The 25098-nt window shown below is 42.9% G+C and overlaps 1 protein-coding gene across 1 annotated transcript; it reads left to right on the plus strand.

Moving 5' to 3' along the window:
* The first annotated feature begins 774 nt into the window (after positions 1-774).
* On the plus strand, positions 775-24872 carry ATP6V0E1 (ATPase H+ transporting V0 subunit e1). Its single transcript, XM_039878174.1, has 4 exons — positions 775-976; positions 5628-5675; positions 18217-18345; positions 24380-24872. The coding sequence occupies exons 1-3, from the start codon at positions 873-875 to the stop codon at positions 18308-18310; spliced, it is 246 nt and encodes an 81-aa protein (XP_039734108.1). The 5' UTR covers positions 775-872; the 3' UTR covers positions 18311-18345; positions 24380-24872.
* Positions 24873-25098: the final 226 nt, after the last annotated feature.

The raw sequence follows: 25098 nt of genomic DNA on the forward strand, positions 1-25098 counted from the left end.
CTTTACTCCTCTGTTGCAAGGTTGTCGCATACTATATAATTAACATACCTGAGAATCCTCGGCAAGCATTTGAAACTCCATGTTTATCTCCTCCTTACTATTCTTGCCAATTCCTCTACTTCTTTCAAGGACTGCCTGGTGCAAAGTCACGCACTGTCATCCACTACCTTCATGCGTCATTGAGTGGCAGGCTTGCAAGTCCATCTCCTCACCAGCCTGCAAACTCCCCGAGGGTGGTCTGATTGGTTTCTATCACCTAGAACCTGGCACAGATATACAATAGTGTGGTAGTTAAGAGCACAGGCTTTGACTGTCATACACCATCAGAGGTTGAATCCTGGCTCTGCCACTTACTGGCGATGTGCCTTTGGACAAGATCCTTAACCTCCTCCCTGGGCCTTAGTTTCTTCGAGTGCAAAGTGGGGAAGATAATTAAAACTACCTCTTAGGCCGTATAAAAATGCTGAAAACAGCTCAGGCCTAGAGACTGGCACACGGGAATTCAGAACAGTAACTTACTAGTAAGTTTTCTACTTATGTTTGCTGCTTAAGAAGGAGATAACTACATTCTTTTTCTAAAAGGGCTACGTTCTTATTGGAAAATGTTGCTGAGCTCTCATGATTTGACCTTCACCTCTGGGGCTTCGGAGTGAGTGACGAATGTCCCTCAAAGGCGCTGTAGCCCCGAGACCAGCCAGGTGGGGGCGTGGCTCTGTCTCCCGGCTGCCGGAGGGGCGGAGTCGGCGCGCGGGTCACGTGAGGGCGCGGGAGGCGGGTCTTAGCGCGCGCTGGTCACGCGGCTCTGTGTTGACACTTCCGGGTGGGACCAAAGTGAGGCGGTGGTGCAGGGGCTGGCAGCTTCGGAGGTAACCATGGCGTACAGCGGACTCACGGTGCCGCTGATCGTGATGACCGTGTTCTGGGGCATCGTGGGCCTCCTGGTGCCCTGGTTCATCCCTAAGGGTCCCAACCGGGGGTAAGTGCGCCAGGCCCGCCTGCGGAGGGACGCGCGGCGGGGAGCGGCCGGGCCAGGCCGGGGAGGGGGCGACCCCGCACCGCTCGGAGACCTGGCCGGAGTGGTCCCGCACGCCAGAGTCAGGCCCCGAACCCCGTGCAGCCCCCCGACTTTCTTATCTCAGCGGCTTCGGTGACCCCGGCCCGAGCGGGAGGAGGGTGACCCCCGCCGGACCCTCCTTGGGAAGGAGTTTAGGGAAATTTTTCCTCATCCGGGGCCTGTGTGGGGAGAGTGTAGTCGGAAATGGATTTATACCGACTCAAGAAGAAGTTAGGGGTCGTCCCTAAATCACTTTCGCCCCTTTAGCCCTACGCTCCACTCAAATGAGGCCTCGTTTGCCTAAACTTTAAAGGAAGGAATCCAATAAAACACAATGGCCCTCCCCGCCTCACATGTTGTCGCAGTCGCGCAGGACAGGCTGTGCGACCACATCGTGCCCAGGCCTTGCATCTAGTGGGCGCCAGTTAGGTAGTTGGGGTCGATCTAAAGCGAGATTAATTAGCGAGGAGCAGGAGGTGTTGTTTAGAAACCCCTGCGTCATACCTTTCGGAGGGCGCTCCCGCCCTCGTGCGTGAGTGGTTAAGAGAGACACTGTCACACGTTAAATAGAGGTAGAGCTTCATCTCTTTTGTAAGTCATCTTCCATTGTAGTCTGAGATAGAGCCTTTGGTACACCCTTTTTTTGCCTTTTAGTTCCTCTTTTGCCTTTTTTTAGTCATTTTTTCCTCAGTGCAGGGTCATGTGGGGTGACTTAGAATGAAGTCAGTTTGTCAAAAACACCATTTTTTTACTCTTTGAAACTAATTGGTGGCTTCACAGTGCTTTGCATGCAGAGTAGGCATTCAGTAAATATCTGTTGCACGGGTAATTCTGTTTTTATTAAAGGAAAGAAAATGCTATTACTTCCTTAATATTTTGTGACTTGAACCCCTTTTGCTCTCTGGAATAAACTTGCACTAGACCTGTTACTTCCATCCAGCTTAAAAGGAAAATATAGTTTGTTTAAAAAGGAAAAAGGGTAGATGAATTTCTATCATTTGGTGGCATTGGGTCCCCCTTTTCTTTCCTTCTTCCCATAATATACCAGTTATATGGGGTCATCTCCCCAGCCTGTGATAGCGGATATAGAGTGTCAGAATTTTAGGGGTGTTAAAACAATTTGTATTAACCACATCTAATTCCTTAGACTTGTTTCTCTTGCTGGAGTTAGAGAACAACATTGTACTTCTTAGATGTGTTTCAAGCTTCAGCTATTGCGTTACCCAACTGTCTGCCTTTCCAGCCTTCATACTCAGAAAAGTTTTAATAACGTGCAGGTAGGATCGACCACTCCTTTCTTAAGGACCCCCATCTGGGGCCCACCCTGCCCAGCCTTGGGACTTGATGCCACTGCTATTATCCAGAGAAATGAAATGCCTCCTGGGGTGCATGGGCTACTCAGTTTCTAGCCCTAGTGTCATGATTCGGGTTTGACCTAGTGATATGTTTATCGGAGTCCCAATCTTTGTATTACCTGCTCTTGGCAGGATCGAGCAGGTCTTAAAACCCAGCATCTCCCAGGAGTTACTGCATTAAACTGACTCTGAAAAATGCTGCCCCTAGCTGGGTGATCCCTGTGACCTTGGACAATTTAGTTCTTTTCCACGTTCCCATTTCCTCACTGTAAAACGGAAAATATTAGTACTGAATTAGTACTAGTTCCCCTTTACCCCTTGAAAAGACTGCAAATCAGTTTTTTGGTTTTTGTTTTTTTTCAAATACATGGAGGAGCTGAGTTGCTTCAAGGACTGTGGTGAATTTTTAATAGCGGTGAGCCTTTCTGGTTTGAAGGATTAAAAACGCCTTCATTAAGGAGATAAGTAAAGGAGCTGCTTGTGAAGGGAAAAAGGAGACTTTAGTGTTACACCCTCTTTCTTGAGACCCCTGCACATCAGAATGCAGAAAATTGGGTGGAGGTTTTCAGGACCTGGCGAGGCAGGGAAGAAAAGGGCAAAAGGGAAAATTCTTCTGAATATATATGTATAACCTAAAGCAACTCCCTTTCTCATTCTTTTCTACAACTGGAAAAGGGCAGGATCAAATCCAGGTGGTGCAAGAATCGGCTTTCCTGGCCATTCCTGTTTTTCCTGATTTTTCTCTTTTCCCTTTAGGAATCCACAGAGCTCTAGAAGCTTCAGGTCGTCTCACAATGGCTCCCTTAGCAGTAGGGGAGGAGATGGGGATATAGCACAGGGATCGTGTGGCAGGAGTTGTCAGCTCCAGTTTCTTCAAACATGCAGAACAGTTTCAAACATAGAAAAGTAGAACAAGTCCTGAGATTATACCACCATCTAGACTCAGTGATGGCTGCGTATTCGTACGTGCTTCATCTGTGAATTCGTGAGCGTGTGTGTGTACATATCTCACACTGCACTTTTATTTCACACGCTCCTGTGTACCCTTATCTTCCTTTCTTGTTTTATTTTTCTTCGACAGCACTGTTGCACCTCTGGCATATACCGATGGATGGATGGACGGATGGATGGATGGATGGATGATAGATAGACACCAATAGATAGATTGGACAGATCCATTGATCTTGTTTGTTTTTTATTCATCTTGTTTGTTGTCTGTCTTCCCCTGCTCACTGTAAACTTTGCCAGGGCAGCCTGGTACATACTGGACGCTCAGTGAAAATCTGTTGAATGAATGAATGAACGGATGTGACCATATATTAACCACAGAAAAGAGACACACGGAACTTCTAAAGGAGTAGGTTAAAATAAATAAATATAGCTCTGCTATTTGCTTCCTCACTTCCAGAAGATAGTGTTGCTTACCCTGTCGGGGTGTGGAGCCCTCTCTTTGGACACCGCTCCTATGGATGATGGGGGGCATTGAAAGGTGTTAAGTTGAGGAGTCATGTGATGAAAAGAATGTTTTAGAAAGATAAATCTGAGATGACTGGTGAGAAGGAAAGGGAAGGAAGGAGGTTTTGAATCTGCTAGAAGTTTGCCATGTGAACCTGATGAATTTTGGTTCTAAGGAAAGAAATGGAAGGGAAGAAATCCACTGGGTAAAGATGCTTCAAAAGAGTAACCCACAGCGTTTGGTGACTGGGTGCAGAGGAGGCATGAGCAAAAGGATGACAGATTTGAGGGTGGGTGGGATGGGTAGAAATGGCACAGCTGCTTCTGGGGAGTAGGAGATTCAGAAGCGGGGGCCTTTGCATAGAGAAATGGGAAGAGAATATCATGAATTCAATTTTAGAAACGTGAAAATTCAGCTTGTCAGAGATCCAGGTTTAATTGTTTTTCAGACAGGAGTAGAGTATGGGACAGGTCAACACCAGGGTCATATTTTTAGAAGGCATCATGTCATTTTGTTGTGGAGAGTACTACCAAGTAGGGTAGTTATTTGGATGTCAAAACGAATTGTCACTGCAGCCTTTGTTCAGTTTCAGATGGGTTTGGATTGGACCTCTAAGCTGTGGCGTACATATCCCATTAAATACAAATAAATGTTTAATTATTTACTTAAACTTCTAACAGATGCACCCTGGGGTGCACTGCAGTCTATGGGTGTTTGAACAGATTAGATGCATTTTCTTGGTGCGCAGTCTATGCTGGTTTAAAAATTGGGAAGGGGACTTGAACCTGATGCAGGACAAAGCGAATTTCCCCGAGTCAGGGTGAGACTAAGCCTTGTACTGAGAGAAGAAGAGGGTCGTTTGGTGGAGAGTGTAGAAAGACTTCACACCAAAGTTTCATTCAAAGGGAAAGTTCATTAGAAAAGGAGGAACACCCCACAGAGTGTGGTCTCCTCTCAGAGGCAGACAGTGAGAGGGACTCAGAGAGACAGAGACAATAGAAACAAAGAGAGTGAGAGGCAAGTGTCATGGCAGTGAGAGGGACGCTGAGTGTTCAGGGAATTCAGTTTATATGTCACCCTTTAGTTCCTGTGAGTTACAGTTTAAAAGACTTTGTTAACCCATTTCCTTTGATATGGACAAACAGTGAGGAAGGGGAAGAGTTAGTACCAGCCTGAAGAGGTAAGAATATGCAGAATGAAAGGTCTGCTGCTGGCAGTTCCCAGCCTTTAATCCATAGGTTCTCCATGGTTTTAACAATAGGGAATGAACGATTTGATTTTGTGTAGGGCAGCCCCTTAAAGACTCTTCTTTTTCCTGTTTGCCCTTCTCTGGTGAGGGGAATGGGCTGGAGCAATCCCAGCGGAAATCTCCCTTTGTTCTGCAGGTGTCCTCCCGGCCTGGCTGCAGGGCTGATCAGCATATTGCAGTCTCTGAAAGCAAATTGATTTACCATTTTTAATTCTCTTGCTTCCTCCTACATTAATTCTATAGTATCTGCATAGTTTGCAAGCTATCTAATTGTATTTCTTTATTTATTTATTCACTCATCCATTCTTTTATTTATTTTTCAATTACACTTGACGTCAATATTGCATTAGTTTCTGTCGTACAGCATAGCGGTTAGACATTTAGATATGTTACGAAGCGGTCCCCCCCATTCGTCTAGTACCCACCTGGCACCATGCATAGCTATTAGAATGTTATTGACTCTATCCCTGTGCCGTATTTTACATCCTCATCTTTTTATTTATTTTTTTTTAGAGTTATCATAACCATGTTGGTGACCTGTTCGGTTTGCTGCTATCTCTTGTAAGTATGTTTGTCTCATAAGTTGTTTTTCCTAAAATAATAAGCGTTGTTCTTGGTGTTTATAATGTGTGTGACTGAAAACGAAATCAGTGGCACATGATCGTTGTGAAACTTTACAGCTTAGTTTCATCGGAGCCTGCCCCTCATGTGACACAGGGAAATAGTGTCCTAAGCTTGAAAATAGCCACTTTTTCTGTGTTCGGTATTTGCAGAAATTTATAGCTATGTAACATAATTATATATAAATAAGTTTACATAGGAACTGTACAGCTACTCTGATCCTCTCTACACACAAGTACTGTTTATTTGGCTCAAGTTTAAAGCTTATAATTAACCAGAAATCGACATCGTACTCCTTTATTACACGCTATTGTGAAGTATTTAGGCCTCCTTATTTCACTTAAATATCTCACTATGAACCCATTAAAGACATTCTTTATTATGACTTTCGTTTATCTAATGAACAGAAGTTGAGCTAGAATTATAAAGAAGTGGAGTAAGGACCATTTTTTTCAACTAAAATGTTTTTGATTTAAAGGTATAATAGCATCTATTTGAATAGACTATATAGTTTTTATAAACTGTTGAATGAAAACTGTTTTAGGATATGTAAGGTAATTCCTCAGCGTATAGTTTTGGAATACTGCTCTTTATCCTCATGAGTGTCAGAAATGGCAGAACTGCAGTCGAACTGTTTTAAAGATGTTTCCAGCTCTTGTCTATCCTCTCCCCTTCCACGAAGCATGGAAAGAGTTATAGTTTAAAAGACTGAGTATTAAATCAATTCTTGGAGAAAATAACTACTTCAGAATATTCAAAGGTTTCATGATTTCTTTTTCTTTTTTTTTTAATTGATATATATTTCCCATACCATAAAATGCATCCTTTTAGGCATCTCTTTTTGGAGTTTTGAACCAGTGATTTCTCTCCTTAAAGAAAGCTTCCTAGCTTCCTGAGAATTCATTATAAAGAAAATATCGCTGTTGGCCAGCTGATTGTATGGTGCTCATACGAGGTAGGAAACAGCAGTTCCAATCTTGTAGTGAAAAGGCCATGGCTCTAGGTTCATGACTCTGAATCTATGGATTTCTCATAGTTTTGGGCTTTTCACTAAAGCTTTTTCAATGACTGTGGGGATGAACCAATACTAGTTTTTGGCATAGATCAAAATCCCTTCCCCCCGCCCCCCCACCAAGAGTTATTACTGTGAATTTTGGCCTTCCGATCATTTAGTCAGATGTTTAATTAAGTGCAGCTTTAAGTGTTTACAGCCAAATCATGATGCTCTCTACAAGTGGTGCTAAATGATGATCGTGGTGGACTGCCACAACACCAGAGCTCAGATGATGACACTTCCTGTAGTTGGCTGGTTTAGCCTTTTTTTTCCTGATGACAGAGGTAAAGAGGCTTTCCCGGGTGATAGCTCAGCCTCCAGAATGGAAGTTTGACAGGTAGCATGTGGCAAAAACTAGCGGGTGTTCATTCTCACACTAGCTGCGCTCAGCTCTGAAGAGTAAATAAGAGGAAGTACAAGCATGAGGAGTTGTCATTCTGGTAGGGGTGTTTGAGTACCCATTCACCATCCTGGTAGATCCCCTGCTGAAACCCCAACATGAGCTCTTTATCGATCCGGGAGCCAAGGAATGGTCCTGCGGTTGAAAAGGCCTTTGTTTTTATTTCTCTGAAGTTCTCTGCCACCTGTGCAGTAAGGTCGATGTTGGGACCTTAACAAAGAACAAATTATTGCACAGAGGAACAACTTTAGAGTAAACCAAGATGAGACGAAAATGTTTTCTGACTTTCTGGTCCGCCATCATCTTTGAAATTCAGTTACTCTTCGTGATATTCTCTTTAAAACAAACAAAACGCTTTTTCAATTCGTCTCATGCCTCTTATTTTCATTTTCAAGTGAAAAATGAATGCCTGGACTTGGTTGGAAATTACAGCCCTTTGAGTCTTAATGACTTAGTTGAGGACCATCTTAATGACTTAGTTGAGGACCGTCTGTGAGCCCTTGCCTCTTGCCGTCTAAATTTTAGACCATTTTTTCCTTTGTCTCAACATGCCCTTGATGACTGTTTTGACAGTGGATTGGTACTGTCATTGGTGTGTTAATAAAGGTAATACACAGAGTTCCAACATTAAGTACTTCCGGAGGCCATTTTATGGGAAAAAGCTGGATAGTGTAGACTTTTCGAAATTATTTTCTTCTTCGAAACCTGATCTCGTATCCTACTTAGCAAAATATCTGCCTCAAACATATGGGTGGAATTCAAAACCTAAATATTTATACTCCTTATTCCACCATTCCACAAAAGGGTGGGATTCTATAAAAAAATTAAATTCGAAAGTCAAAGAAAACTTCACTCTTTGGTGTTAGTAAGTATATTTTCTTGAAAATACCTCTTTGAAAGGAAGACACACCCAAAGAAACTGGATTTCCTAAACCAAGTCATGTTTTGCAATACATTCGTGTACTTTTAAAGTGCTTTCTTTTTGCGGCAGTTATTTCTTTCCAGTTTGTTCTAGTTGAAGGGTAAATTCTGTGGGGCGTGACGTGTTTGAGCTCTGAATAAGCCAGGATCTCTGCCAGTAAGACTGGTTTGTGTTAACAGTTCAGCAGAGGAAAAGTCAGAATTTCATAATAAAAATTCAGTTGGGGACATGCTAAGATTGAGATAGATACCTGTGAAACTTCTAAGAGAGATCAGATGGGAAACTGGATATAGGGAGAGATACTTGAAGCCATGAGAATGTCTATAATTTCCTAGGCAGTAGTTCTCTACTGGGGCTGCTGCTGGCATCCAGTGGGCAGATGCCAGGGATGCTGCTGGACATCATACAGTGGTTGATAAACCTGCCTTTAGGGAAGGGATGGAGAGAGAAGAGAGAGGACAGGGATGCCAGCATTTAGATGTTGTGCAGATGGGGAAGGACCAGGAAGGGGCAACCTTGAGCCTCCGCTCTTGAATCAGCAGGAGTGACTGGAAGGGACTACGGATCAGACAGCAGTAAAATCAGCAGGCAAGCACCCCAAAGGAGAAATCAGCTTTTCACAAGAGTGGGAGAGAATTGCCTGGAGGCAGCACAGGGAGAGCAAAGAAGTTCGCACCCACACTGCCAAAGCCTGAGTTGTCTGGTGTAAGAATAAGCAGCCCTTTCTGCTGGAGGGAGCCTGGGGTAGCTGGAGGCAAGGGAAGTGGGAGAACAGAAGGTGTGTGAGTGAGCGGCACAATTGAGCAAGTTACAGAGAACACAGAGGAAAGAAGGAGCGGGCGGGAAACCGGATCCAGCACTGAGATGAGCAGCGCAGTCTGGGGATGGAATTGGATCATAACATGGTCCTGTGAGGTTTGGAAAGAAATTTTCTGACCAGAATTAAGGTAAGCAGTCATGAGACTTGTTGAACTTAGTTCTTCTAGTTCCTGTTCCGAGGTAAGGACTTGGACCCGAGGCTTCCCACAGGAGTGTGGCCGTGGAGAGGCTTTGGCAGGAAGGCAGTCAGGCATGGCTGCTTCCGGGGCCACGGGCACTAGACTGGTGGGGTCAAGCTTTGTTTATGCGGTTTTGTTTTCCCAGTACAGATACCCAGTTGCTTGAAGACTTTCCTTTCTCCGTTAAATTGCTTTGGCATCTTTGTTCAGAATGCTTTGACCACATTTGTGTGGGTCTCTTTCCAGATGGATCTCTTTGTCTAGCCTGTGGCAATACCATACCCTTCAGTAATGTAGCTTTGTATTGAAATCAGAAGTCATAAGTCCTCCATGGTTGTTCTTCAAGATTGTTTGGCTATTCTAAAATAGCCACATAATTTTTAGAATCAACTTGTCAGTTTCTTCAAAAAAGATTCTAACTGGGATTGTGTTAAAGCTGTAGATCAATTTGGAGAGAACTGACATTTTAACAACACTGAGTCTTCGGCTCATGAGTGTGGTATGTCTGTTTATTTAGATTTTTTAAAAAATTTATTTCCTTTCTTCTCCTGACTTCGGGTTTAACTTGCCCTTTCTCAAGCTTCTTAAAGTAGAAATTTAGATCACTGGTTTTAAACCTTTGTTCTTTTTTACATGTAAGAAATGAATGCAATAAAAATTCCCTGTAAGCATTTCTTTAGCTACAGCCTGCAAATTTTGATGATGCTGTGTTTTCATTTTTAGAAGTGTGGTATTTAATTTCCAAATATTTGGAGCTTTTCTAGATATCTTATCAGAAGATACACTCTGTAAGATTCCAATCTTTTGAATATGGGAGCATATTTATGGCTCAGCATATGGTTTATCTTGACTGTTTCATGTGCATTGGAAAAGAATATATATTTTGTAGTTTTTGAGTTTTGTGTTCTGTAAACATCAGGTCAAGGTAGTTCAAATCTTCTTTATCCTTATTGAGTTTTTTGGTCTCCTTTCATTAATTACTGAGAGAGGGTGTTAAAATCATTAGCTATTGTGGATTATTCTGTTTCTCTTTTTAATTCTTTTGATTTTTCATGTTTTAAAGCTCTGTTATGAGGAACATATACATTTGTGATTGTTATGTCTTCTTCATGAATTGACATTTTTATCATTAGGAAATGTCCCTCTTTATCCTCGGTAATAGTCCTTGACTCGATTTTTATTTTGTCCAGCCTTAATAATCATACCACACTTCCGATGCTCACTGTACCTTTATATTTAGAATGCCTTTTTGCACATAGCCCAGTCTTGTTTTCTTTTAATCCATCTGACCATCTTTGCCTTTTAATTAGCAAATGGATATTTCTTGTACCATTAATGTAATTATTGATACAGGTAGGTTTGGCTTCACTATTTTATTAATTGTTTTCTATTTCTTTCATCTCTTTTTTATTCCTCTATTCTTTTATATTTTATTTCAGCTTAATTGAATATTTTTAGTATTCTGTTTTAATTCCTCTAAGTGCTTATTAGCTATACTTCTTTATATTTTTCTTTTAGTGTTTGCTCTAGAGATCACAATGTGCATTCTTAACTTTTCACATCTACTTGAAAGTTAAGATTTAAGATTGAACTACTTCAGGTAAAACGTAACAATCTTGCAGCAATATAATTCCATTTACTCCTCATTTTTGGTGCTGTTATATATTTTACATCTATACATGTTGTAAAACCCTTACCACAATATTACAACCTTTACCTTATGTTTTATAAAGAAATTAAGAGAAAGAATCTTTTATATTTACCCACATATTTACCATTTTTTAGTGTTCCTCATTTCTTTTTGTAGATTTGAGTTTCTATCTGGTATCTCTTCATCCTAAAGAACTTACTTTAGTATTTATTGTAGGACAGGTCCAGCGACAACAAATTCTCTCAGCTTTCATGTAGCTGAAAATGTCTTTATTTCCCTTTCATTTTTTGAAAATATTTTTTCTGGCTATAGAATTCTGGATTGACAGGATTTTTTTTTTTTTTTCTTTCAAGCAATTTAAGGTGCTCCTCAGTTGTTTTCTGGCCTTATTATTCCTAAGAACTGGGCTGTAATTTGAATAATTGTTTCTCTTTATGCATTCTTTTTCCTCAGATGTTGTCAGGATTTTCTCTTTATCTTTGGTTTTCAGCAGTTTGACTATGATGTGTGTAGCTATGGTTTTCTTTGAATTTATTCCGATTGGGGTTTGCTGAGCTATTTGGACCTGCGAGTTAATATTTTTCAGCAAATTTGAGAAAACTACAGCTTATAATTATTTCTTCGTTTCCTCTGCTTTATTTTTTTCTCCTGAGATGCCCATTGCAGGTATGGTAGGTAGACTGTTGGTCGGGTCCCCTCGCTTCACCCTCCTTATTTCTTCAGATTGGATTTCTCTTGCTCTGTCTTCATGTCCACTATTTCTCCAGCTAGCTCCAATCTGCTAGTAAGCCCATCCAAGGATTTTTTTTCAATTCGTATACTATGCTTTTTAGTTCTAAAATCTCCATTAGGTTCTTTTTTATAGTTTTAATTTATTTTATGAGATTCCCAATCTCCAGTACCATCCAGTAGTTGTTTTTCATATTTTGTTCAGAGCGTATAATTATTGTGGATAGGATGAGTCTGATACAAGCTACTCTGCTATTACTAGAACCAGAGCCTCACCTACTGACTTTTTAATTTTCAGGTATCATATTTTTTATTTCTGTAGAAGTTATTTTTGATTCTTTTACAGTTCTGCTTCCCCCCTCCTATGGTCCCTCCCTCTCTTCCTTTTCCCTGCACCTATTTTAAGCTTATTTCTTAAGACATAGTTTATTTATAGTCCATATCTGGTAATTCCAGTATCTGAAGTTCTGTGTCTGCTCTTCGCTGCCTTTCACTCACGGTGCTTTGTTTCCATGTGTGTTCAGTCATATTTGACTGCCAGCTGTTCATTTTCACGACAATTTCATATGTACAACTTCGTTGAGGCCTGGTATGAAGGTAGGCTCCTTGTAGAAAGGATTTATACTGCTCCTGCTAGACGCCTAAGGCCAGCACCAGTGTGGGCTCAAATTAAGTAAAATTCTTGATAATGTTTTTTTTTTTTTAACCACGTAGAATGAATTTGAGTTGCAGACCTTCATGAAGAATCTCAATGTCAGTGTTTTTCCTTCTTCTTCCTTCTTGGTGTGTATATTTGAGACAGGTGATTTTTTGAGCATTTCTCTTGAGGGGGTTCTGTTCTGTCTGATTTATCCTTACCTTGAGTTAGGTCCCTTTGGGGGACGTCTCAGCTTTTTGTGGGGAGGTCTGTGAAACTTCTCTTAGACTCTACCTTGCATGGGCCCTGAGCTTTTTCTGGTGTTTGCATCCCCTGTGAGGTCTCAAGTTCATCTGGTTTAGTATATGCCCTCAAGGTGTGGAAGGCAACCTGCAGTCACTTTACTCTCCTGTCTGGGTACTTGCCTTCACGTGGCTTTTTGTCTGAGAATTGCTTACATTTCTCTCATGGATACGTTTAAAATATCTGGATATCTTGGCTGTTTAAAGGGGAAGAGAAATCTAGCTACCTGGCCCAGCATATTATTTGCTGTATGAAAAAGTTTGTTTTTCTTATTCTGACTTTATAATCTTTTCTTTTATAATTTGACAGATAAGAGGATTGTTATAGACCTTGAACTGGAAAGCCTGCTATAGAAAGTAGGGAGAAAAGAAAGGAAAGATATTTCAAGAGCTGGCAAAAATTGGGCATATTCCTGTGATAGTGAAAGGGTCATGATAGAGATAGGATTGGCATATAAGGCTAATGGAAAATAATCTTGTGCCTTCTCATCTGGAGTTTGGGGTCCTCTTCCAAGCTCCCATGGCTAAGGCAGAGTTTAGTTCCTAGTGGTTGTAGGACTGCGGTCCCATTTCCTTGCTGGCTATTAGTACGGGGCCACTCTCAGCCCCTAGAGGCCACCCACATTCTTCGCTGTGTGGCCCCTCCATCTTCAAAGTCAGCAACAAAGAATCTTTGTGTAAAATCGTTCTCATCCGGTAGCAGTCTGAGTCCAATAAGGAGATAAAAAACCACGCAGTAGGTTAGACAGGGGAAGTGTAACATAATTAACTATAACAAATACAAGGAAATTCTGTGTGGCAGGGATCCCCAAATCCCCCGGGCTGTGGACCGGTACCAGTCCAGTCTGTGGCTTGTTAGAAACTGGGCCGCACAACAGGAGGTGAGTAGGCGAGTGAGCGAAGCTTCATCTGTATTTGCAGCCGCTCCCCAATGCCAGCATCACCGCCTCAGCTCCACCTCAGATCGACAGGCGTTAGATTCTCATAGGAGCACGGTCCCTTGTGCCAAAAAGGTTGGGGACCGCTGCTGTATGGTACTCTGAGGCTGAGGGAGACCCAAGGAAGGATTCAGACAGTATAGTTCTGCCCGCCCCGTAGCAGAGAAGTTCGTTGGTTTGGCGAGGCCGAAGCTGGTCTGGAGATGCTGGGCAAGCAACAGGCCCCCTCTGGAGCACGGGCAGGAGGGCCGGTGACCCGCGGCAGGGGTGTGGAGTGGAGTCCTTGAGCCAGTGAGAGCAGGAGGCCTTCACAGCACGTAGGCCGTGCTGGGGCTCTGGTTTCCATGTTGAGAGGGCTGCAGGAAGGTCATTTCCAGGCCAAGGCCACCAGATCAAAGAGCAGCCATGTTCAGCTCTGCCGCGTGTCCTCAAGGCCACTCTGCCAACTTCCAGCCCCCGCCTGCTTTGTTTCTCCAGTTCCCTCTACTGAGAAAGCTTAACATCGTGCTCACTTTAAAGGAGAAAAAAAATGAATTCAGTTGTTTATCACGAAGCACATATTAAAGGGTACGTTCCAAGCCAATTGGCAATAAACTTATAAGTGATACACACACTCCAGATGCCTTTTATCAGGGACATCCCTGTCCCTTTTAGGAGCTCACCTGATTAGGTCACGTCCACTCAGGATAATTTTCCTTTCTCAAAGCCAGCTGTGTCTTAGAATCTAAGCACAGGAGTGACTGTCCCATCATGAGCACCGTCCCAGGTTTAGACATGGTGCGTATGCCAGGGGGTGGGAATCTTGGGGGAACATGCTAGAATTCTCCCTACCACAGAGGGGTGGAGGCAGGAGAGGAGGTGGCGACGAGGTGGCGACGAGGATGACTCAGTGCCACATGCGAAACTCCTTTGTAAAGTTCACAGGTTGTATTTCATCCTGTGACTTGAATACATTTTAGCTGCCGCACGAGGAAGAGAAGGAATAACTAGTATTTTTTAAACATGTGTTTGTCACCAACTCCACAGAGCACTTTTACGCAGTATCTATTAACATCTTGAGGCAGGGCTCGTTATCTTCATTTTATAAAAGAGAAACTGAGACTCGGGGTTGTAAGGTCATTTGCCTGGAGACACTCCACTAATATTTGGCATCACTGGAATTAAAATCTAGCCCTGCCTAATACTGAATGTCATGTTTTCTAATAGTGTCTAATAACTCCCCCGCCCACGAAAGAATTTGTGTCATTGGATTGGGATGAGGGGGCATGGCAGAGGTCATCTCCATGGAGGGTAGGTCAAGTCACTCTCCTGCATCTCTGCCGTCTCTTAAGGAGCCCCCCGATAGAGGTCACTTTTGTCAAAGCCCATGCTAGAGGGACATCGGATCAGAAGAGTAGACCCCGCCAAGCTTCCCAGTTCCAACAGGGAAGCTGGGCAGTTGTCCCCTCCTTGATCTATGCGTCACCGGTCACCGTGCCTCTGTTCCTTCTTCTCATATCTGAATGTGGAACAAAAGAACAAAGCGGGATTTGAGAGAGCTGGGAGGGCCTTTGTGCGGGGGAGGGTGTACTTATGCTCGGAGAAGGCTAATAACCAGGAGCTGAGCTCAGCGACGAATGGCCAGGGAGTGTTCGTAGACACCTCCCCTGTGGCTCTCTCCCAGACCACAGCCTACTGCTGTCCTGGCTTGTCTCTCACCAGCTCGGGAGCCCCGTCGGGGCTGGCCACTCCGCCGCTGCCTCTTGGCACCCTCAGGGCCTGACGTGGACCAGGGCACTGGTCAGTGATTGCGGGATAAGTCCGAGCTCCTGGACTGCTGGATTTGTTTCAGCCTAGTAGAGTGGCAGTCAGGAGCCCTGCTCCCCGTCCAGCCCTGTCACCAGGTCACTCTGGGGCAATGAGCTCCCTAGGGCTTAGTTTCCTCCGCCCTCGATTGAGGAACATGGACTTGACCTCCGGTCCATTCCAGTTGTGCAGAAAGATGTCACTGCACCACAGCTGCCCTGTCGTCTGGAGAATCTCGGACGATTGGTTATGAGGCTGGAATTCAGGTTACGGAGACATGTGGAACAGCTTGAGTGAATGTGAAGGGGACATTTTGTTCTCTCTCCTTAGACACATGAAGTAATAGATTCATTGGAATATGATCTCTTCCTCCACCCTCTTCCATCAAATCAGACAGTATTTTTTTTTTCCCCTTCTTTTTCAGTGTGTTTCTCCACTTTAAAAAGGAAATTTAAGCCAGGCAGGAGTCAGAAGGGCAGGCACAGAGCTCAGCTAGTTAGAGGGGAAGAATTCCTCCACGAAATTTCAAATGAACTGGCCTGGACCTTTTCCCTAGGAATTTTCTTGAACTGTGGTTTGTCGGAGTTTTTTGTTTTGTTCTGTTGTAGTGAATATGTTTTGCTTGAATCAAAACATTAAAAATAGTATGTAAAATTAAACTAAAAACAGTTTCTGAATATTAATCTGAGCAACCAGAGTGGACGCGTTCTCGTTTCTGGATATTTCTTCTTTACTTCGGGTTTGTGATGGGCTTCATCGATGATCAGCAGCCAGATTCTCTATTTCCTTAACTCCCTGGCAGTTTAGATTTAGCTAAAATCAATACCTCCTGAAATGTTGTCACTTCAGATATTTCAGAAGGTGTAACTTTAGTGATGAGGACATTGGCCTGATCGGATTTCTGTTCAGGAGCTGCTGCCACCTGATTAGTGTTGTGACCATAGGCAAATCATTTAGCTTGTCTGCCTCAGTGTCCTTGACTGAATTCTGGGAGAATGGAAAGAAAGGTTATGTGTGAAATAGAGCATCGGTATTTTTTAAAAGCTCCGTGGGTGATGGTAACGAGCAGCCAGGATGGAGAGCCACTGCTGCATAACATCGAAGGTTCTAGGAGGTGCTGGTTTTATTCAGTACTGTACATTTTGGGTAAAGAACAAGGGAGTGCGACTAGTTAGGTTCTAACGTATGTTTTATTTAGATTCGTAAGCATTGGCCAGTTATTTCTGTCCCTTACGAAAGGGTGGACGACTGTTTTGACAGTCAGCTTCTATTGCCGGCTGTATTGGGGAAGTCCCGGGTCTGTGTGGAATTTTCCATGGCTCTTAGCTCTGCACCATTAGCGTTCACTGCAGGCACAGCGCTTTCCAGTGTGTCCGCCCATGCTGTCCCTCTCACAGTGCCTGTCAGCCAATGGTCAACCTCAGCTGCACATCCCGGTGTTTTGTTTGTGTTTAATACTCCGGTTCTAAGACAGATCAGAGAATCTCATCTGAATCGACTTTTTGTTTATAAAGTGAGTCAGCTCAAGGTATCTGTTTTGGCCCGACTTCCTCAGGTGTCATGTTTCCTGTCACAAAACCACTTTTGTGGGTGGGGAGGAGGTGGGTGCGCTGTTTCTGTGGGTGGAAGCTTCTGGTGCCGTGCTGGCAGATTCTCCAGCAGTCTGGTTGTTGGTGATCAGGAATCGGCTTTTTGATCCTTCGATCGGCAGAGCTTTAAAGATGACAGCGAATGGAAGAAAAGAGATGCGACCAGATAATGGCCTCTTTGGGTTTGGCCAGTTCCCCTGTTATGAAGGAATTTAAAGTCCTAAACCTTTGGAAGGAGACAGCTGTAGCGATGTGTCTCCTTTTCCTTAGAAAGCAATCCTCCCTGAATCCCATGCAGGGAAGACAGCAGCTTCGGATTATGTTGCTAGAATCTTCTCTCCCGCTTTGCCATACCCCCTCACCTCAAAAGACAGAAACTCTGAACACTTCATCGATTTTTGAATAGGAATTAAAGTCAGTGTGTGTTCTGCTTTATTCTGGTCCCCACTTGAGCATCACCTCCCTGGAGAGGCCTTGCCTGCCCGCCCCCCACAGTCGAAGTAGGACCCCTTCCTTCCTTCATTCCCTACTCCTTCACCCCGCTTTCTTTCCTGACATTTTATTAGGTGAGCTTTATGCATTTTATTTTCTCCTTTATATCCCTGGGGCCAAGAACCTGGTAGGTGCTCATTAAATATTTGTTTAATAAGCGAAGCATGGAATGGCCAGGCATTTACATACCGTCTTTTTGTTCCTGGCTTCCGTCCTAGCTCAGTGGTTCTGAAACTTCCTTGGCTATATGAATTACTCTATCAGATGTAAAACCATTTATTCAGAACTTCGTGAGCAGTATAAGAAAACGTTCAAGCTATTTTTGACCACGTGCTGTTTCTCATGTCTAACCCTGAGGTAATTAATATGTAACGCCATTGTACTTCCTTCGTAATTAGTCCACGATACAGAGGACTACCTTGTTAATTAGATTCTGAAGGAAGCAGAGAGTGTTAAATACCCATTTGGTTCAGCTCCACTGGGGCCTAAAAGACGTCGTTACATATTTTAGTGGTGATGGTGATTAGAGGAGGGGCGGGCACTCGTGTGTTAGAGTCTAATTGGGAGGTGATGGGCTGAAATTTAACCTTGGCCGTACCACTGAAAACGGGTGTGTCGTGTCGGTCGTGGGTCTCAGCACTGGGAGAATGGATAAAGTGACACTCGTTTTTCCTGAGCCTGGAAGTTGCGGTGGCGATAAATCGAGATTAGGAAAAAACACTCTGAGGAAAAGATATCACTGCTCTGTTATATAGAATATGCATGGAAATGAAGGCAGGGCGTGTTGTGTGAAACATTTCGTTAACAGGCTTCCGTTAGCACACGTGTTATGAACTTGTACGGAAGGTTTGGTCAGAACAGAATAGACTAAATTTTGCTAAAAGGTTTGGTAAGGCAACCTTTTTTCATCGTGATTGAAAACGGTCCTGTTCTCACATGATTTCACCACTTTCTGTTGTCATTCCTTCCCCATTTTCCTTTCAGTTGGCTGATTGCGATTCTGGCCCAACTCAACCCTCTGTTTGGACCACAGCTGAAAAATGAAACCATCTGGTATCTCAAGTATCACTGGCCTTGAGGAAGAAGACCGCTCTCCAGTGCTCAGTCATTGAGGTGACTCTACCCTTGACCTTTGACATCCGTGTTGTCAGCCAGTCAGCCAGAGTTCGCCTCGACTGTTTCTCAGAACTTTATGGCCATTTGAACACTTGGCAAGGGCAGGCTGCTGAGAGCAAACACGATCTGAAGCGCAGAAATAAATTTGGAACTTAGCCTGTTCACTTTCCCAAAGGATTTATCCATAAGATTCTTTTAAATCTTACTACGACCCTGCCATTTAAAATACGGTCTGATATACACGATCCAGTTTGCATGCAGTCTTTTAGACACGCCTCAGGGCACTGACCACTGACGGTCGGTATTGCAAGATTAGGCAGCTTCAAGAAGCGGCCTGCAGATTTGAAATTAAGAATGTTTCTGAATGCTTTGATAGAGACAGGTGCTTTTTGAAAATTGGTCTTAAAATTGCAGCTTTTATTTAGTTCTGAGGATCAGAGGGGTGAGGAGTGTTGTAGTGGAAAGGCTTCCTCACTGGCTGAGAGTCAGAAACTCTTAGTTGGTTTCTTTGTCTCCATTATTTCGATAAATGGAAGCTGGCGCTAAATGCTTCGCGAGGTTCTGGTGTAGCTTTGGGGCGAGGGTCCGTGCTCCGGGGTACTGTGAACTTCGTTTTACCTCTGTCAGGAGACACACCGTGTTGGGCTCTCCTATCTTTTTAGTGCTGCCAAGACGATCAGTGGGTTCAAGTAAAAACAGCCTGGTCCCTGCAGTGGTAAAGTTCTCTGTGACCCTTTCATCCCATGATTTTATCCATTGATGGTCTTAGCCTGAATTAAGCATTTCAGTAGAAATTGCAAAATGGTGATTTCGCGTTCTGTCATGACTGAACTGTTTCTATAAAGATGAACTTTGTCTCATCAACTAGAGTTGTTTAGTAACCTCGAAATATGGATCATACAGGAAAAGCAGAATACACATTTAATTTTTTTTCTTTAATTTTCAAAGTAAGCCGTTGGTGCCCAGGGTATTCAGTGGGGTTTTCTTTTCTTTCCTTTTTAATTTTAATCAATTATATTTACTATCACTGTTTATGTTCAGTCATTCTTTCTTTGGACTATGGGAGCCTTTCTAGACTGGCCTCTATGTCCTTTTGTCATTAGTCGTCTATAGTTTCCTTACTTTCTGACATCAAGATGTCCCAGAGCCCTCTTGTATGTTTCGTGTCCCAGATGTGGAATCAGCTGTTCCTCCAACTGCTTTCTAAATTTCCCCCTGAAAGGATCCTGGTTCTTTAGTCAGTCCTGGAGCCCAGCTGGCCCTGGTTCTCTTCAGTGGGAATGGTATTTAAAAACCAAGATCTAATTGCTAGGAGCATCCGTCACTGCTGGGATGTCTTTGCTTTTAAGACTTTACATTGGACAAAGCCAGGAAGTGTGTACTTTTGAGAAGAAAAAGACTCCTGAGTTCATGTTAGTGTTTCTAATTCAAATTTACATTATAGGGTTTTTACTAAACTTCTTTTGAATATTATTCGCACATGCTGAAATCTTGGCTCCTAAAGACAGTAACTTAATTATTTACTTTTATTATCCTATGATACATATAAAATAGTTTCAAAATAATACCAATATAACTATTAACTATAAGTTTATTAAGTACAGTTTAGGATGTCTTTCCTACTTTAGTTGTCCTTAAAACAAAGAACAGAATGCCGTTTTCTGAGGTCACTTGAAATAATTACTTTTTCTGGTGGTTATCAATTTGATATGTAGTTAGATTAAGGGGTTTTTGTGTGTGTGTGTGTGTGTTCAATTCATAGTTAATTATTTGCTACTAGTTTCTGAATGTGTAAAACATATTTCCAAAGTCAAAATTATAAACAGGTTGTATTCAGAGAATTCTGTTCTTCCAATGTTTCATTTTGCAAAAATAAGCAAATCTGTGCATTTGCACGTGCGTGTGTGTGTGTGTGTGTGTGTGTATCTCCATCCCAGCACACACAGCCGTTATGGAAAAGACAGATATACCATTCTATAGCTTGCTTTTTGCCCTGTAGCCTAGAGCTTGCTCCCATCGGTGTGTAGAGATCGTCCCTGATACCTTTACAACCATCGATGCCCTTCTGGATTGTTTCCAGACGTTGGCCATTATTAATAAAGCCAAAAGGCCATCCTGTGCGCATGACAGTTTATATTTTTGCTGGTGATCTTTGGGTTAGAGTTTCTAAATTTGAATGAAATCTCTCGGTTAAAAGAATATGTACTTTTTCTAGATACTGTTACATTCCTTTCTAAGGGGATTGTACCATTTTGCATTCCCACCAACAATTTATGGGAGTGCCCTTTTCTTGGATTTTTGCCAATCTGATAGGTAAATAGATTTTTTTTCCTTTACAGTTCTATCTTTGCCCAAAGGGGTTTTGATTTCCTTCTTAGATAGACCTTTTAAAAATCCGATTCGTAAGATCTTTTTACTTGCCTTTTTTTTTTTTTCAAGTTCTCCTGTTTTCCTTCTGTTCTTTTAACTTTAGAGGATGTTAAGTAAGGATGTTGATTGGGCTTTAAAGCCAAGAACTGCAGGTCTCGTAGTGGGATCTCATTCCAGCATTGCCTTGCACTTAACTTTTCTGAGCCTCACTCCCTTCCCTTATAACGGGAGATCTGGGCATCTTTGGCTGTAACAACACTCAGTGTGTGGATCTGAGGTTTCATTAGCCCATTCTTTTTAGTCTTGTGCGTGTGCTAACCTGATTGACTAACTCCTGATGTTTGCACTCTGGTCCACAGCACCAGCTGGGGCTGCAGCTTGAAACCGTTGTATTAAAGGTTGTTTCTTTAAAAGCAGAATGCCAGGAAGTAGGAGGACACGGGCAGGCAAACCTGAGTTATGAACGTGTCACGTTTATGCCACGTGCGAGGTAGTGATGATGGTGGTACCATAACTCAAGGCCTTTTGAGTTACCACATCAAGAGATCTAATCTCTGCCTAGCATTGCAGCTAACAGAACTCTCAAGACAGGACTTTACTTTTTTGGTGGTAAAGTCAAAAGATTGAGCTAAATTCCCTTTTGAACTTTGAGCTTTTATATAACAGTGGGATGATAAAGGAGCTCAGATCCCAGATTTAGGCCCATCATCATTGAGTAAAAAAGCATTCTGTTTTGTACATGATTTGTTTGAGAGGCCAGATTTGGAAAGTAGGCAATGTAAACTAGACATGGTATTCGGCAAGAAAAACATGAGGAACACTCGTGAAAGCTTTAGAATAATTTTATACAGATGAAATCGACTTGATCTGAGCAACAGTTAAACGCCTAGCTGATCTTTTGTTACCTTAGTCATTTTACCAGCCATGATTTTCTTTCATATATCGATGGTAGTTGAGTGAGTAAGTTAGTTGGTTTACCACCCATTGTGATATGTTAGATGAGCTTACATGGTTTATCACAGACCTAAAGGGTAGAAATTCTATTTCATTCCAAAGTCTGGACAGGAGAGGGATACAGCTGTTTTTCTGTGCATACCAAAAATATTTGAATGCTCATGAGATACATGAGAAACAATCATGCTGAGTGGTGATTTCAAGGAAGGCTTGGGCTTCTAGGGGTTTGTGACCTGTTGAGTTTGAAATGAAAGCCATACTTGTGACAAGTTAAAACAGCGGAAGGTGTTTTATAGTAGAAAAGCGTATCTTTTACTGTTGATCATGACTGTCACCTCTTCTTCAAATCCAGTTGATCCTGTTACCGTCTCTGTGTCCGTCTGTCCTTCCTCTCCCTTCTTTGGGCACCTTACTTTCTGACACCGATCACTGCAGCTCTGAGTTACTGCGGGAGCTGCTCCTCGGGTCTCCCTGCGTATCCCCAAAACTCCACGCTGTTGTACTTCCTGCTGTGGCACTAATGAAACAGATGGCTCCTCGCTCCGGAAGTTCTCCGTCCTTCTCCATGGGCTACAGCAGGGGCTTTTTTTTTTTGAATCCGAGGTCCCTGAGTTCAGTGGGTACATGCCCCCTTGAAATGCTATGTGACATGTCGTAAGTACGGCTTTTCATCAGAGTCACCAAAGGTCCCATGAGCCACAAAAGATATGAATGACTAACCTGCAGGTTGTGTCTAGCTTTCCCCCGTGACCTATTGGTTGTAGCCCTACCTGTTCTCATATCGTTCACCTCATTAGCTTTAGTTGGCTTTTCCTGCCTCTCACTTCCTACCCTACAACGATCATTAATTTAGAAAGCAGATTAGTAAACACAACCATTCTTTCTGCTTTCTTGCCTTCGCCTCCCCACTCTCTCTTACTTCTCTCTGATGTCTTCTCTCTTAGCGTCCAGCTTGCAAGTCTTTGCACTTCCTTTCCCGGATGCTTGGTTTCAAAGTGACTCCTCTCCCTGAATGTGTCTTAAGCTCCCCAGTTTCTGCCATGCGTTTGGCACTTTGCCTTGACTCGCTAAGTACACAGACCCTTTGTTCGCTTAAATACCTCTTGTAGCTAATCTTACACAGTAAATACAGATCTCGCACATGTCAATAAACAGGGAATTATTTTGCGAATTTATCTGAAGTGAAAAAAATAGAGATAAAAATAACACCTATCCTGAAATAAAAAAATAGTTTCACTCATCTTGCCCAGAATGGATTTCCTGGTCGTGCCCTTCCTGTTTACCCGCTGTCTTCATTCTCAGTTTTATCGCGATTCCTTTATTTTCCAAAGGAGAACATGGACCCTTCGGTCGAGTTCTCCACCCCCACCTCCAGATGGCTCGTTCATATCAGAGAGGTCATTAGAACATAGGCTGCTTTAATTCGCTCCAGAATCAAACTCCAAGTTCATGCCACTTCACATAACCCTCGCTCACATTTATCTTAAACTGGGTATCGTTGAGCTTGAGTGAAAATTATCCCTGGTTCTTATGTCGCTTTTCCAAAATGAAGACCTATTTTTCCATTTTGTGATTGTCCAAAAAGGCCTAAACCATAAAGGAAGTCTTAACCACTATGCTCTTCGTGGAAAATTAACCCACAAAACATCTGTATTCACTACTTCGGTGTTCTCAAGTAAAATTTATAATCTGCCTGGCACGTGGGTGTCTGCAGAGCAGCTGGTCTGCCGGCCAAAGCAGCAGAAGAGAAAATGATCATTAGATTAGAGGGAAGGTTCTACGAAGCTGGGGCCGCGAGAAACCAGTAGCGCTCAGACTACCCTTCCCCGACCCGATGTCAGAACAGCCCTCTGTTGATGTCTTGAGGCGAATATACTTTGGGGTGTTCTGCCTGCCACAAACCACGTGTCATCCGAATTTAACTAGCTGTCATCCCTCCTGCATTTAACCCTCAAGGTTCTGACAAATGGTGCGTCATAACCAGCTTGTTCTTTTATCCGCCAACTCAAGCCTTGTATGGAAATTGTCTTCGAAAAACATTTCTCTTTATTTTTTATTTTTTTCATTTCAAAAGTGGCATATGTGGCTTTATTTATCTAGACGTCATAAAGCCAGCTTCACATAAAGGAGTTTATGCAACTACTGTTAGCAGTCGATGTGTAAAGATCCTAGTTTTAAATGTTTGCTAGCTCTGCAAAGGTGATGTTGCAGCTTGAAGCGTCTAGAAAAAGAAACTCACGTTTGTCACATTTGTCCGAACGGGGAGCAGACTAAGAGCAACTTTAAGTACCAAGGAGCCTGCTCTCTAGGAGTCTGACATAGACAAAAGCTTGCCATGCCCGGGGAAGCCTCGCTCCCTTGCTGTAAGAGAGGAGGGGCAGATATGGCCTTGAAACAGAAGCAAACTCATTAGATTCCAGTATGATCAGTCTTAGGCAGCTTCTCTCTGCCTGCTTTCTATGACACAGTCACATCTACTTGTGATCCTCAGTTTAGCTGTCTGTGTTCTTGGTAACGGGACCTCTTGTCACAGCCCTGCAGAACCTGCCCACGCTTGCACATTAATCGAGCCCACTTTTCATTCAGGTGTTTTTTGAGCTCCTATATATTTTGCTTGATGAGTTTCTTGATGTTAAACTTTTGCACCCCCCCCCTCCCCCCCCAAGATGGTATGAGGACCAGTTACTAGAACGGCTTTGTTTTGCAGATGACGAAGAGAATTCCTCTAGAGGCGAAATCACCTCCAAACCCAGACGACCTTCCTTGACTCGCCCGTTTTGGCCACCAGCTGCCTTAAAACAGTCACACCTCATTTGAATATCTTATTTTCTACAGTGCTATATTTTTTCCTGTCACCTTTTTTACACTTTCTTGAATTCTGTGCCTCCTTAATCTAAACTGTGCTGATGCCATAACATGTTTATGCACTCTTCTGAGCTGGAAGGTGCGATTCTTCTGAGAAACTCAGGACTCTCTCCTTGGAACCTGTGGATGTGAAGATGGCGCCTGCCTGCTCATGACGTCGGAATCAGCGAAGTGTTTAAAAGCCGTCACACGACAATTAGACTCCAGTACAGCAGCCAGCAAGAGAGCAAGTCATGGGAAGATCTGTCCCAACACAATTACACCAAAGTATATTTTCAGGATGAATTTCTTATTTCTGCCATCTTTTGGAATAAATTATTTTTCTGCTTTCTGTGGAAATCTGGTTTTGGTGTTTGTTAAGCTAATTATCTCTAGATAATTCCTTTTTTTTTTTTTTAAAAAAAAAAAGGATTTTGAGGTTCAAACTCAGGTTGGATATACAAACCTGGCCAACCAGTTTGAGGTGCCTGAAGAGACTGGTAAGTGCTTTTCTCGATCATTCGGTAAACGTTTGAGTGCCTACCGTACCCGATGCACTGGAGGAATCAAAGATGTGGAAAT

The sequence above is a fragment of the Pteropus medius genome, unplaced genomic scaffold, assembly GCF_902729225.1.
Source record: "Pteropus medius unplaced genomic scaffold, Ma_sr-lr_union100, whole genome shotgun sequence".
NCBI classification, from domain to species: domain Eukaryota; kingdom Metazoa; phylum Chordata; class Mammalia; order Chiroptera; family Pteropodidae; genus Pteropus; species Pteropus medius.

Excerpts from the sequence above, each read along its gene's own strand:
- ATP6V0E1 (XM_039878174.1), top strand. The coding sequence starts at position 873 with ATGGCGTACAGCGGACTCACGGTGCCGCTGATCGTGATGACCGTGTTC. Across the intron at positions 977-5,627 it reads CCTAAGGGTCCCAACCGGGG|AGTTATCATAACCATGTTGG; the intron begins GTAAGTGCGCCA and ends ATTTTTTTTTAG. Across the intron at positions 5,676-18,216 it reads TCGGTTTGCTGCTATCTCTT|TTGGCTGATTGCGATTCTGG; the intron begins GTAAGTATGTTT and ends TTTTCCTTTCAG.